This window comes from Chiloscyllium punctatum, chromosome 3, assembly GCF_047496795.1.
Source record: "Chiloscyllium punctatum isolate Juve2018m chromosome 3, sChiPun1.3, whole genome shotgun sequence".
Lineage (NCBI taxonomy): Eukaryota > Metazoa > Chordata > Chondrichthyes > Orectolobiformes > Hemiscylliidae > Chiloscyllium > Chiloscyllium punctatum.
In genome coordinates, this window is record NC_092741.1 from 130,799,983 (window position 1) to 130,813,575 (window position 13,593).

At 37.7% G+C, this 13,593-nt stretch overlaps 1 protein-coding gene across 3 annotated transcripts in view; it reads right to left on the bottom strand.

Annotated features, from left to right (window-relative positions):
- myom2b (myomesin 2b) overlaps positions 1 to 13,593 on the bottom strand; it is a 121,229-nt gene that overhangs the window by 49,392 nt on the left and 58,244 nt on the right. For all 3 annotated transcript variants that reach the window (XM_072560725.1, XM_072560732.1, XM_072560714.1), the window contains exons 11-14: positions 11,784 to 11,925; positions 8,548 to 8,747; positions 6,131 to 6,184; positions 1,477 to 1,604 (exon numbers count right to left, since the gene is read on the bottom strand). In XM_072560725.1, the coding sequence (XP_072416826.1) occupies positions 1,477 to 1,604; positions 6,131 to 6,184; positions 8,548 to 8,747; positions 11,784 to 11,925 (524 nt within the window). The remainder of the gene's footprint in view (positions 1 to 1,476; positions 1,605 to 6,130; positions 6,185 to 8,547; positions 8,748 to 11,783; positions 11,926 to 13,593) is intronic.

A 13,593-nucleotide genomic window follows, 5' to 3' on the forward strand; every position in this document is an offset into this window, starting at 1 on the left:
GACTGCTCATGTAAAAGGTACCTGACTACAACAACAACTTGTATTGATATATTACTGTTAATGTCCTGAAACATCTGGGAGGGCTGCACAGGAGCACCGCATCTAACAAAATGTGATACCATGCCACGTAAGAAGATATGATAGCAAATGGCCAAGTGCTTTGTGGAAGAAGTAGGTTTTAATGAGTGTTTAAAGGAAGTAGAGAAGGAATAAGGAGGAAGAAAAGTGGAGAGAGAAAATTCCAGATCATAGGCTCTTGGCAGCGGAGGATAAGGCCACCAATGGTGCAGCAATTAAAAATAGGGATGCTTAAGTGCCAAGATTTATAATATCTCAGAGGAATGTGGTGTTGGAGGAGATTAGAGAGATAGGGAAGGTTGAGGCAATGGAGAGATTTGAAAGCTAGAGAGAAGATTTCAAGTTGGGGCTAACCGGAAATCAATGTAAGTCTGCAAATACGAGGGTTAATGGGTGAAAGGAATTGGTGGGATTGGGGTATAGACGGGAGGAGGTTTGGATAAGATTCAGTTTACGGAGGGCTTTAATATAGGAGACCAATTATAAGAGTCCAATGACCAAGAGTATATTAGAATACTCATGTCTAGAGACAATAAAGGCATGAATCAGTGTTTCAGCAGAAGATGAGCTGAGACAACAGTGGATTCAGGTGGTGCTATGAAGGTGGAAATGAACAGTTTTGTACTGGTATGGATAAATGGTTAAAATTTCATTGTGAGGTTACATGCAAGATTGCAGGAATCTGGTTCATTCTCAGGTAATTGCTGAAGTTATCTGAATATCACCAAACCATATTTTAGACACCCTTTGACAATGGGAAACAATACTGGATATTTGTTCCTGAAGCATACATAGAGAATGAACTGAATTAGCGTTTAAGGTAAATCACCTATCATCAGATTGCTAACTCTATTTCTTTCTCAGTAGATACCAGCAAATCTGTTCATTATTTCCTGCATTTCTGTTTTTATATCAGATTTCAAGCATCTGTAGTATTATGCTTTTGGATTATTGGGATTTTTAATCCCATCCTGCACCCAAAGAATCTATATAGCTTAATTGATTATTTTCCTTAATTTAATTCTTTTGGACTGTGGCCTCTTTGTGTTGCTATCTCTTTGCAGAGACTGTACTGCCTCTCCTCAACCTTATGCAAATTCCATGGGGCATGCAACACAGAATCAGGTCATTTGATACAATTCATCCATGTTAGCCTTAATGCTCTTCACAAGTCTTCTCCATCCATCCTCATCTCACTGGCAACATTATCTACAAAGCTCATGATGAGAAAATGTGACTATTAGTCTACATTAAGTTATAGATCAACAATTCAGAAGTTATTTTGATCAAATGTAAATGTTCTAATTTATTATGGCAAGAGAAATATTATAAAAATTTATTTGGAAAATGAATTATTACACAAAAACAGCTGACTGAGACAAAAAGGACATTTTATACCTTTTCAATGTAATACGTCAGTGGTTCTCGGCCACGTGGCTCAGGTGGATCCCAGCTGAGTACAATGTAATTCCTGCTGGTTTCAGCTACATGGACATTTGTAGGTATACCTGGGGGTTTTATATCACCTATGGGATACAGATAAGAGTCAAATCACTTATTGCTATTGGGTGAAATATAGATTACAGTACTGGCTGAAAAATAGCACTAAACCATACATATCATGCAGGTTCCAGACTTAATCTCTGGCTGTCACTGAGCTGAGCTCTACTGGTCTGGAAGTAAGTAGACTTGTGCAATTCAACTACAAAGAAAAATATCTACCAGACTCTCAATGTTTGATTTCTATTTCATGTCTAGTGCTGGATTTAAATACCTGGAAAGTTATTTTGAGGGCAGGATCAGGCTTTTGTTGACGCAAGGACAAAAACACACCACTTGACGAACTAGTGCTTTCCACAGAAATGGCTTTGAGAAGGAGCTTTAGCAATGACTTAATAATCAGACACCCAAATCTGACTGGATCATTCTACATCTGTGTAAATTGTATGAGGATTATCAATTAATGTTCTTAACATGTCTGATTTTTCACAGGCATAAGGAATGCAAAACATCAGCTGTGTGTCAGCATCAAAATGATTCAATGCCATAAATTATAGAATGACTCAGATCTTATGGAGAGTGGCAAAGTGATCCATTTACCACTGACAAGGAAGAAAGCTCTCCTCAGTAACTCCTATGATTATGGATTCCACTTTTCCTGGCCTTCATTTGAATTTGGCTTCAAGTCAAGGGAATCTCCAGGTGTCCACCAACAGTGATGTCACTGATCTGAATACACATTGAATAATTCTCACAAATAACAAACCAGGAAATAAAGTGCATGGCTGTTCTTCATTAATTTTATGGACAGCAAAACAAAGTCTTGAACCTGTACCCTGTACATGAAAAGCTGAAATATTTAAAAGAATTTGCCTTAAAATATGTACTTAATAATCAGTTCTTCATTAATTTTATGGACAGCAAAACAAAGTCTTGAACCTGTACCCTGTACATGAAAAGCTGAAATATTTAAAAGAATTTGCCTTAAAATATGTACGTTATCTGAAGGAAAAAAGTGATTGTTATTCAAATATAATATTAGTTTTGCAGACCGAGGGAGATTATTCAGTAGAAATTATGATTTTTTACAATTTGAAAATCTAGTAACACCTCATTAATAAGATGCAGTTTTTTTTAAGCATTTCTCAATCGTGATGTTACAGCATAAAAGGGAATCAGGTTACTTCTAACTGATTTACTTTTGCAATTACTGCAATAACACGCCCTGTGAAGGAGGGCAGATTCACTGACAGCAACATGTGAGTTTTCACATTTATCTGTGCAAGTGAATCCTCCAGAGATTGGCCTGGGCTCCAGAGCAGTAATAACTGGGAACACTTACAGTTTTGCAATCATTATGCCTACAAGTCTGTGCCATAATATAAAGAGGAAATTAGGAACTAAAATTTGTGCATTTACTAGTTGCACACATGTAGAGCTTTATTAGAGAACACAACAGAAACATTGGTGAAAAGATGCTAAGGAAATGAATGCTTTTTGTAATATGATACAGCTTTTGATGCTTAGACTTTACATCAGAATGCAGATCTAGGTCAGACCACCTCTAAAAAGGGTGAAGTTTATGTAAAGATCTAACATCCTAAACAGATATTGCACATATGAAAGAAAGAATAAGTGGGAAAAGCAAGAAAGGCAGAAATTAGTACATTAATACTAAGAAGAATACTTCACAACAAACTTCCAGATATCATAGTTCAATCACAAAAATCTGCTTCTGGATAACCATTTCACAAGCATAGATTGCAGTGTATAAGCTTAGCACCATTAAGTTGTCCTGAAGCATTGCCTAACGTGATTAGTTATGTAAATCATTGCTTTCCTAACTGGTGTATTACTAGCTTTCTTTTTCACTGTTCACTTTACCTTCAACTTCATCAATCTTGCCTACTTTGACTTGTTGCTGTTTATATTTCACTATTAGAAAGGCTTTTGTTATACCAAAATCAAGGCTAAATGCTTGATACAAAAATTAGGGTAAGAATTAGAATGAGTTAGCCTAAGAAAGAAGTTAAAAATCACACAACACCAGGTTATAGTCCAACAGGTTTAACTGGAAGCACTAGCTTTCATAGCACTGCTCCTTCATCAGGTGAAGGAGCGGTGCTCCGAAAGCTAGTGCTTCCAATTAAACCTGTTGGGTTATTACCTGGTGTTGTGTGATTTTTAACTTTGTACACTTGAGTCCAACACCGGCATCTCCAAATCATAAGAAAGAAATGAGTGCCTCAACGCATAACTCTTCAGGAGCACTTTTCTCAGGATCAAAGATATCTTTGGAAAATCATATGAGAAGCAGCTGTTTGGGACTTTAAATAGCTCACTCCACCAGTTGCACAGGATATGGTGTGGTAATAACATGAAAGATAGTTAACTGTCTAAAATGGATGACAGCCTTAGAAAATAGGACAGGATCTAATGAAACAACTCGTAAAAGGTAATAGAGAAAATGCGGAATTCTATTATTAAGGGTGCAGGGCTTAGAAAATCTGAATGCAATCAAGCAGAGTCAGAATCAATATGGTTTTGTGAAAGGAAAATCATGTTTTTCTAATTTATTGAAAATCTTTGAGGAAGTAGTTAACAATGTGACTAATGGAGAATAGGTGGATATGCTATATTTAGAACTTCAGAAGACATTCAACAAGTCGCCTCATCAAATTTCATTACACAATATAATAGATTATGGCTTCAGGTAACATTTCAGCATGCATAAAGGATTGGTTAACTAGCAGGAAACAGAGATGTAAGAATGAGTCACTTTCGGCTTGACAAGAAATAATGAGTGATGCGTCATAGGAATCATTGCCCTGTGACCTCAAATATTTACAATTTATTTTGTTGACTTGGATGAATGGACCAAAGTTAAGATTGCTAACTTAGTTGATTACACCAATATAGGCAGGAAGGTAAGTTGTGAAGAGGGCATAACAGGTCTGCAATGGGATACAGATAGATGAAGTGAGTGGACACATTGCTGGTAATAAGAATTGCTGGTAATGTGGGAAAATATAAACTTATCCCACTGTCAGAAAAATAACAGACAAGCAGCCTATGATTAAAATAGAGATTTCAGGGCTGAGATAAAGAGACACCTGTATCGTGAACCACAAAAAGGTTGGTATGCAAGTAGGAATGCTGTAAAGGCAAATCATTATGTTTTTTTATTGTTAGTGGGAATGGAATATAAAAATAGGGATGCTTTATTACAGTTGTGTAAGGTATTGATGGGACCTCATTTGGAATATTGTCTATAATTTTTGTCTCTTTATTTAAGAAAGAATCTAAATGTGTCAGTGGCAGTTCAGAGAGAGTTCACACAACTGATACCTGGGTTGGTGCGGGGGAGTGAAACTGGTTATCTTACGAGGAAAGGTTGGACTGTATGGACTTATCCATTCAAGTTTAAAAAAATAAGAGATAACCTTATTGAAGCAAATAAGATCTTGAGGGGACTTTGCAGGGTGAATGCTGCAGAATGTTTTCTCTTGTGTGAAAACTAGAACGAGGGAACACAGTTTAAAAATAAGGACTCACCCATTTAAGATGGAGAGATGGAGGAATTTCTCTTAGGGAGCTAAGTTTCTTTAGAACTCTCTTTCCCAGATGCTGATGGAGGTCATTGATTTTTTGTTTAAGACAATGGTAGATAGATTTTCAACTAACAAGAAAGAGTCAAGGTATCAAGAGTAGGGAGAAAATGGAGTTGAGCCAACAATCAGATCAGGCATGTAGAGCATGGTCAAAGAGGCTGATTGGCCTACTGATACTCTCAAGTCATATAATGGAAATGTATAGGTAAGGAAATGCCGAGAAGACAGGGAGAAAGCTTATGCTGTCTGTTACTTTGGCAAAATGGGAAACAACATCAAAATTAAGCAGAGTGCATCAAGCTTATAAAGCTGGCCAATTAAACATTTACTGCTTTTACTAACAACGGTTTTGCTTAAGTGCCTACACAGACAGACACAAATTTATAAAATAATTTATCAATCTGACAATTTTCAAGTTAATCAGAATCTGACACCAACATGATTTACCTTCAGCCTTGTCTTAATTTTTACTGGTAATACATTAGAGATGTGGAATATATCCTGGGCTTTATTGAAGCTTGGATGTATTTTCTGAAGAATGCTGCAATACTGCCTACCTATAGTACCAGATATCATTAGCTTAAAATGCTATACAATGTCATAAATGTGCAAACAATTGTTCAGGAAGATTTTAGCTTGGTGCAAGTGATAGTGAGTTTTACATCTCACCAAACTTTTATTTCTGTTCACTTCAATGGAAGTAATCATGGATAGATTCAAAATCTACTCCAAGGAGCTTCTAGTCAGTTCCCCTCCGTGCTACTTTCACTGAAACATTGGTCAATTTGAAATGAAATGATTACCTTCCATTACTCTGTTGAATTTGATATATACACACTTGTCAATAATGAAATATAACTTTTATTATTTCCAGTTAAACATTATTAAATACAAATTATTTCCAGTTAAAAAGAGCCAAAAATGAATAGAATTGAATCTACCTTCCAGCTCATCTTGGCTTACAACAATTTGTCGACTTGCATCAAAATAAATAGCTGAGGAAAGAAATAAAAATACCATTATATTGATTTCAGTAAGAAAACACTAAGAAAACCATGGAATCAAATGAAAAAAATAAATGAAATATTTAAACAAGGCTGATCACTTGTTGGTTTTCTCTTCTTAGAAAGCGATCAACATATTTTTGATGCCTTGATCAAGCGAACATACTGATAACATGTATTTTCCACCCTGGAGCATGAAGCAGGGCCCTTCAATACACAATATTCATTTCATGGCACCAATTAAACTGCTTGGAGTCCCCATTTATCATGTCACGCCAATAGTGAGGCACAGGCATGCACTTCCCCGTGTTATACTGCCCTATAAAAGGTAGTGTAGCTGGCAAGAAGGCATCATTTCCAGTCCCAACCTAAGTGGTTTTCTTTCCTCTCTCTTCTACTGTTCGCTTTTCTCCTGATGCACCTCATGTGATGTGTTCAGCACTTGATTGTCCCATAACATTTGAGTGACAGAGGAAGCTGCACCAAAAGGAAAGGGGTCAATTTCCCTCTGAATCCTGCCAGAAGCAGCGATGAGATCTTAGTCGGAAACCTGCTGCTAGCCCTGTTGAAAGGAGGGAACCTAGCAGGAGCTACCTACCCCAGATATTCCTCTCACAGCCAACACCCCACTCTGGTTCCACACATAATAAGGAAGAAACATGGAAAATCTTCAGCCTAATTGAAAGAAACACATTTTAATGCAGCTGCCTCCGCTTTGTAGTGTTGTAGCAAAAGTCCCATTGCAATATTACAAAGTTTCATTTTTGAGGAAAGGTCAGTGACCTGAAAGTTTACCTCTGTTTCACTCTCCAAAGATGCTGCCAGACCTGTTTAGCAGTTTTTGCAGTACTTTGTGTTTTTAATACAGCTTTCCAGCATCTGCATCAATTCTACCTTTGTATTGAGTTTTGCTCCTTGGGATTGGTAGGTTCCCCCTATCTGACAGGCCTAACATTGGAACCCTTCCCTGCATCTTGAATGAGAACCAGCCCAGCTCAGGTTACATTGAGGCCAGAGACCAAACCTAAACGTAGCCTTTAACTCTAAAATGAAATTGGTGGCCAAGAACAGTAAGCATTTGTATTGTATCTGGAAGATCTCGACATTTCACAAGAGCCTATCAAATAAAATTTGAAATCGAGCCACGTAGGAGATATTAGAACATGTAAATAAATACTTGGTTAAAAAGAGATATGTCATAAGGTGAATCTTAAAGGAAGAGAGGAGGAGGTGGTAAGGATTAGGAAGGAAATTGCAGACCTTAGGATTCAGGCAGCTGAGGGTATGGGCGTCAATAGTGGAATGATGAAAATTGGGAATGTGCAACAGACCAGAATGGAGGAGTAGAGATATCTGTGAAGATATGTTGGGCCCTGAGGAGGCTATGGAGATAGAGGTCATAGCAACATTTAAAAACAATGAGAACTTTAAAATTGAGGCATTCTGAGTTCTCGAGTCAGTGTAGGTCAGCTCATTGGGAAAGGTGAACAGTACTTGGTACATGTTAGGATACAGGCAGTGCTGTATTGGATAAACCCAAGTTTACAAGTTTACATGACAGAGGGCCAGCCAGGACAGCATAGAAATAATCAACTCTACAGGTGAAAAATGAGAGTTCAACAACAGATAAGCTGAGGCAGGTGGTGACTGATGATATTTGAAAGAAAGCTGAATGAGGGTCTTGGTAACGATTAACAGTGAAGATCTGCTCCCACAGTGATTGTAAGGATGTAGAATGGACTACCATTGATATGTATGATAAATTGTGATGATTAAAAAGGAAATGTATGTTTAGGAAATAGGAGTATGGAAGGATATTAGTAATACCTGGAATTAGTCCCATTTCTGCTCTTTATGCATGGACACAACTTGGAATGACTTGAGTAGCAAGTTATCCTATATATAAGGAAAACTTTTTAAAATTGATTACGTTTTCCTCTCCTTTCTATCCCACAGATTCAACTCACTGGTTCTGTGACACCCATATATGCACTAAAGTAGATAACCACAAGAATTGACGGCACCTTCAAACAAGATGAAAGTTCCACAACTAGCCCTGAACATTGACCTACTGTATTGAAATTGGGCTAAGAACATGGGATTTATCATAACGTCAATGTGGATACATCCAAAGTCTCTATCCTTTGTTTTGTATAAGGTTCTAGTGTAGTTTTATGGGCATTGCCTGTCATTTCTCACAATTATTTTTAACTGTTTTTCAGTGCCTGGTACATGAAGTTCTGGTTCCTCATTAGAAATATAAGCATTAACTATTCTGGCCCAAGAACATAATTATTTAACATAAACAGATTCAACATAATTACTTGGTGCAGACTGTGAACGAAGATACTCACTTTGCAGTCTAGCCAAATCAGCAGGGTCAAGGGCTGAAACTGCATCAGTAATTCTGGAAGGTCTGCTGATACCACTCTTGTTTACTGCTCGCACACGGAAAACATAGGAACGTCCTTCAAATAGACCAGTCACAGGATATTTGCAAATTTTAATTGGGGAATCATTGCACTGAATCCAGTTATCACTTCCAGCTTCACACCTACACAAGAAAATTCCATGAGAAGCACGGGAATCTACACAAAACCCCTTCATGAAAATCCTGAGCGCGAAGACATTTTTTTTGTCAAACTGACATTGCATGCTTGCTTTGGTCCAAAATACCAAATGAGCTTAGATTTTGTTTTGTATCATCTTTGCATAAAAGCTATTTACATATACAAAGACGACAGAGCTGCAGAGTCCCATTCATGGTGACCACTAAAGTTGGACAAATCTTGTTAACAATGCCTCAAAGACTACCCCTAATTCACAGTCTCCCTTTGTGCTGAAATATACTTTCAATTTCTTTAAATCAACAGGGCATGGTGGTAAAGGGCACACAAGCAGCAATGCTCAGTACTGTTTGGCTTCCAGTGTGGGCTACATGGAATTGAGAGATATCAAGGCACATTGTCGATAGGAAAGTAATTGGATGGAAGCACTACTTACGTTTGAATATATGTCTCCTAAAAGCTGCTATTGGTGGCTTCATTGTGTGCTATTCCTTCATCAAAACAGTTATGAAACACAAGGACAATCAATAGCAATTATTGAGGAAACATGAGGACACATATATCATCATGGAATGGTTAAACACAGAAAGAGATCATTTAGGCAATCACGTCTAATCTGACCCTTTGAAAGGGCAATTCACTGATTGCCACTCTACTTTCTTCTCCTTGTAGTCCTGAGCTTTCTTCTTTTGCAGATAGCAATCCAATTTTCACTTAATTGTCTCAATGGAACATACCTTTACCAGACTCTCAGGTTTTAATTCCAGATGCTTTTCACTGACTGCATGAAAACATTTTTCCTCTCGACATCATTCCTCCTTTTGTTAAGCAACTTAGATCTGCACCCTCCAGTCTTCAATCCTTCCACTAGAATGTGTTCACATCTTCCTTTGTGGGCGGCACGGTGGCACAGTGGTTAGCACTGCTGCCTCACAGCGCCAGAGACCCGGGTTCAATTCCCGACTCAGGCGACTGACTGTGTGGAGTTTGCACATTCTCCCCGTGTCTGCGTGGGTTTCCTCTGGGTGCTCCGGTTTCCTCCCACAGTCCAAAGATGTGCAATCAGGTGAATTGGCCATGCTAAATTGCCCGTAGTGTTAGGTAAAGGGGTAAATGTAGGGGAATGGGTGGGTTATACTTCGGCGGGTCGGTGTGGACTTGTTGGGCCGAAGGGCCTGTTTCCACATTGTAAGTAATCTAATCTTAAAGTGTAGCACATGGAACTGTACACAATACACCAACTGGATTTTGACAATTTTGGCTCATCATAACTTCCTTGCTCTTATACTCTGTGCCCCTCCAAATAAAGGCTAGGATATAATATTTATTTGGTCTTTCTGAGTTCTTCCTATCAACATTAATCACGTCCCAATTCACTAGTTAAGTTAAATTTCATCTGCCACTAGTCCACCCATTTCACCAATCTGTCTACATTCCTCTGGGGTTCTACACTATTCTCTTCTCAGTTCATAATCCAAGCAATGCATTATTTAAATTGCGATCCAGGTAATAAATATACATTAGGATGACCAAGAATCCTGACACCAGCCCTTGAAGAATTCTGCATAAACCTTCCTTTAGACTGAAAAACAGCCCTACTTTCAGTTTCTTCAACCAATTTTGTATCTATGTTGGTACTGTACCTTTTATTCTTTTAGTTATAACTGTGTTCTCAAATCTGTTGTGCAGGGTTTTAACAAATGGCCTATGGAAGTTCATGTACACTCCATCAACAGCAATAACTTCATCAACTCTCTTTGTTACCTTATCAAAGTACTTGAGTAAGTTAGTTGGACATTATCTGACTGTTACAAATATCCTGAAATTATTTAAATTAATTCTTTAATTATAAGAAAAGCCAGCACATATTTAAAGGGCAACTGTATTTAACTAACTTGTTGGAGTTTCTGAAGAAGATGTTTAAAACAAAAGGCTCTTTTCATAGGACTGCAAAACAATAAAGGAAATGACCAAGTTATAGACATGCCCTTTACAGAATAGAGAATCATTATTATCACGGATTTATAAAATGGTGACATTCCACATGAATAACAAGCAACAAGTGTAGAAATGGGGAGTAATGCAGTACAAACTGTACAGGGAAATTAAGAGATCACTTAAAACAGGATGATATTTAACAGCTAGTTTTGCATATAGTTGTGTGATTGGTTGTGCATTCAATATGTGGAAGGAAACAAAAGGTTGTGAGCTGGCCAGAATTCAAATCTCAGCCAAGATTACTTTCTCCCTGTCCAATAATATATTGAGATGAATTTATTCATTGTTATCTTCATTAAAACCCTTATCATCACCTGACTAAAGGCTGGGTACAGATGATTCTGATTCTTTATTAAAAATCCCAATTTGGAAAAATGATCATGAGCCCTTGAAAAAGGATTGATGAAAATACTTAACCTGGGATTGTATTCATTAGAGTTGAGAAGGTTGAGTGGAGATCTAATAGAAACTTACAAGATAATGCATAGCTTGGAAAGGGTGAACGCTGGGAAGTTGTTTCCATTAGGAGGGGAGACTAGGACCCATGCACATAGCCTTAAAATTAGAGGGGGTCAATTTACAACAAAATGAGGAGACATTTCTTCAGCCAGAGAGTAGTGGGCCTGTGGAATTCACTGCCACGGAGCACAGTGGAGGCCGGGTCGTTGGGTGACTTCAAGGCAGAGATTGATAAGTTTTTGATCTCGCAAGCAATTAAGGACTACAGGGAGAGTGCGGGTAAGTGGAATTGAAATGCCCATCAGCCATGATTAAATGGTGGAGTGGACTCGATGGGCAGAATAGCCTTGCCTATGTCTTATGGTCTTAACCTATTTTTCTAAGTAGCCTGTTCAGAGATGTTATTACACACCTCTGGACCAGCTGGGACTTGACCTTAGGCCTCCCAATCCAGGAGAAGGGACACTATCATTGTGCCACATAGTATTTGACAACTTTGACATGACTCCATTAGCCAGACCTTCTCCTACTGGTAATATAATTGGCATTTATGATGGCAATCATACCGGTCAACAAAATAGCCAATCACAGGACTCTCTTTGGTTACGTTTGGAGGTTTCCAGGTGAGGATGACATAATCCTTGTTAGCATCATAAAATGTGACATCCATCGGGGCTCCTGGAGCTCCTGCCATTGGGGCATCTGCATCTGTAAGCATAAAAAGCATTTGAGTAAGAAAGGAAAATAATCCCATCAACCTTCTCTTTGTCTCCTTGTATGATGTGTGAAGCCAGTATTAATTATCTCAAAAATGTTCTCTGAGCTTGCAAACAGGTTTGTAACCTATTTCCCTCAAGGGAGCAGAAAACTCACATATGGTGTTATTTGGAGAAGAAGGGTCATCTTCTGGAAGTGTGTTAGGATCGATTATCAGAGGGGAGCAGAAGCAGCACAGGCAGATGTCTGCCCTCGCGGGCTCCCTTCAAACCATTGAAAATGCACTTCATTCCTCAGGACTGATAGCCTCCATGAGCCTAACATATAGAATGGTTTTGCAAAACAATGATTTAAAACAGAAAACTGTCCTTCCATATTAAGTTCTAAAAGTTAATTTGTTAATTTGAGAATGGAATTTCCACATCGGCTCTTCTGGTCAGCTGTCATAACTTTAGCAGATCTACAAAAACACTGGAAAAATTACTAAACCTGGAGCTTATGCTATGTCTCCAGAGACTTTGCAGACATAGGAGCAAGAATAGGCCATTTGGGCCCATCAGCCTGCTCTGCTAGTTATGGTTAATCTGATTTGCAACCTTTTTGGTTTTGATTTTGATTTTATATTCACGTGTACTCAAGTACCAAAGTACGGAAGTACTGTGAAAAGTGTATAATGTCACCACACAAGGTGCCATCTTAGGTACAAGTAGCTAGGTACAGAATCATAAGAACAAGGTAGAAAGAAAGAACAAAGTTAAAAGTTGAACATTGCAATTCAAGTGTAGTGTAAAACATATGAAGTAAAGTTAAAAGTTACAAGTTGCAGACCTTGTCAGTTTTAAGTAGAAGATAAAGAAATAAAGCTGAAAGTTTAAGCATTACAGTCTATCTTAAGTGCTTAGCCACATTGGGACTGACTTAACTCCACTTTCTTGGACAAAGCTACCAAAATTATGGCAACTGATTTAGAGAACCCACATAGAACTAAATTATGTCAATTTAAAGGAACAGATTTTGACGTGGTATCCAACTACTGCAGAAAATGCTTTGCCAGTTCACTATAAATTTTCCTTAATATTTGAGTACTCTTGAAATTCATCATGAATTAAATCAATCTCTGTTGCCATTCCCAGGAGTTTAATAGTTGTCTTTTAAAAGACAGAAAATTCATTTGCACTTGAAAAAGTGACCACCAGAGAAATGGAGCCATAGGCAAGGACAAAACAAAATGGAAAAGTAAACTGAACTGGGTTCTCACATTAAGACATTAAGACTGAAAAATATTTTGGAGAAATTAATTTTATACCAAAAAAATTACATTTTACAATTAAACTTTAGAATTAAATGTGGTGGACAACAACTGTAAGACTCTACATACCAAAGGAGATTGCCTTAGATAAATTTAATCCTTTTGTAGATGCCTTTGATATTTATTCATTTTACACAATAAAATAATTAACAGATTAAGTTTTGCATCCGAGTCTTTTATTACAGTTTGTAGCATGTGCTAATAATATCTAATATAAAATTAATAAGGAAAGTCACAGAAAATTATTAGGGTGTTTTATTTAAGTTAAAAAAAGACTCTTGGACAATAGGGTGAAGATGAAGATGAAGGACCCAATGAGGAATGGTCTGATTGTAATGTACCTTTGTGGC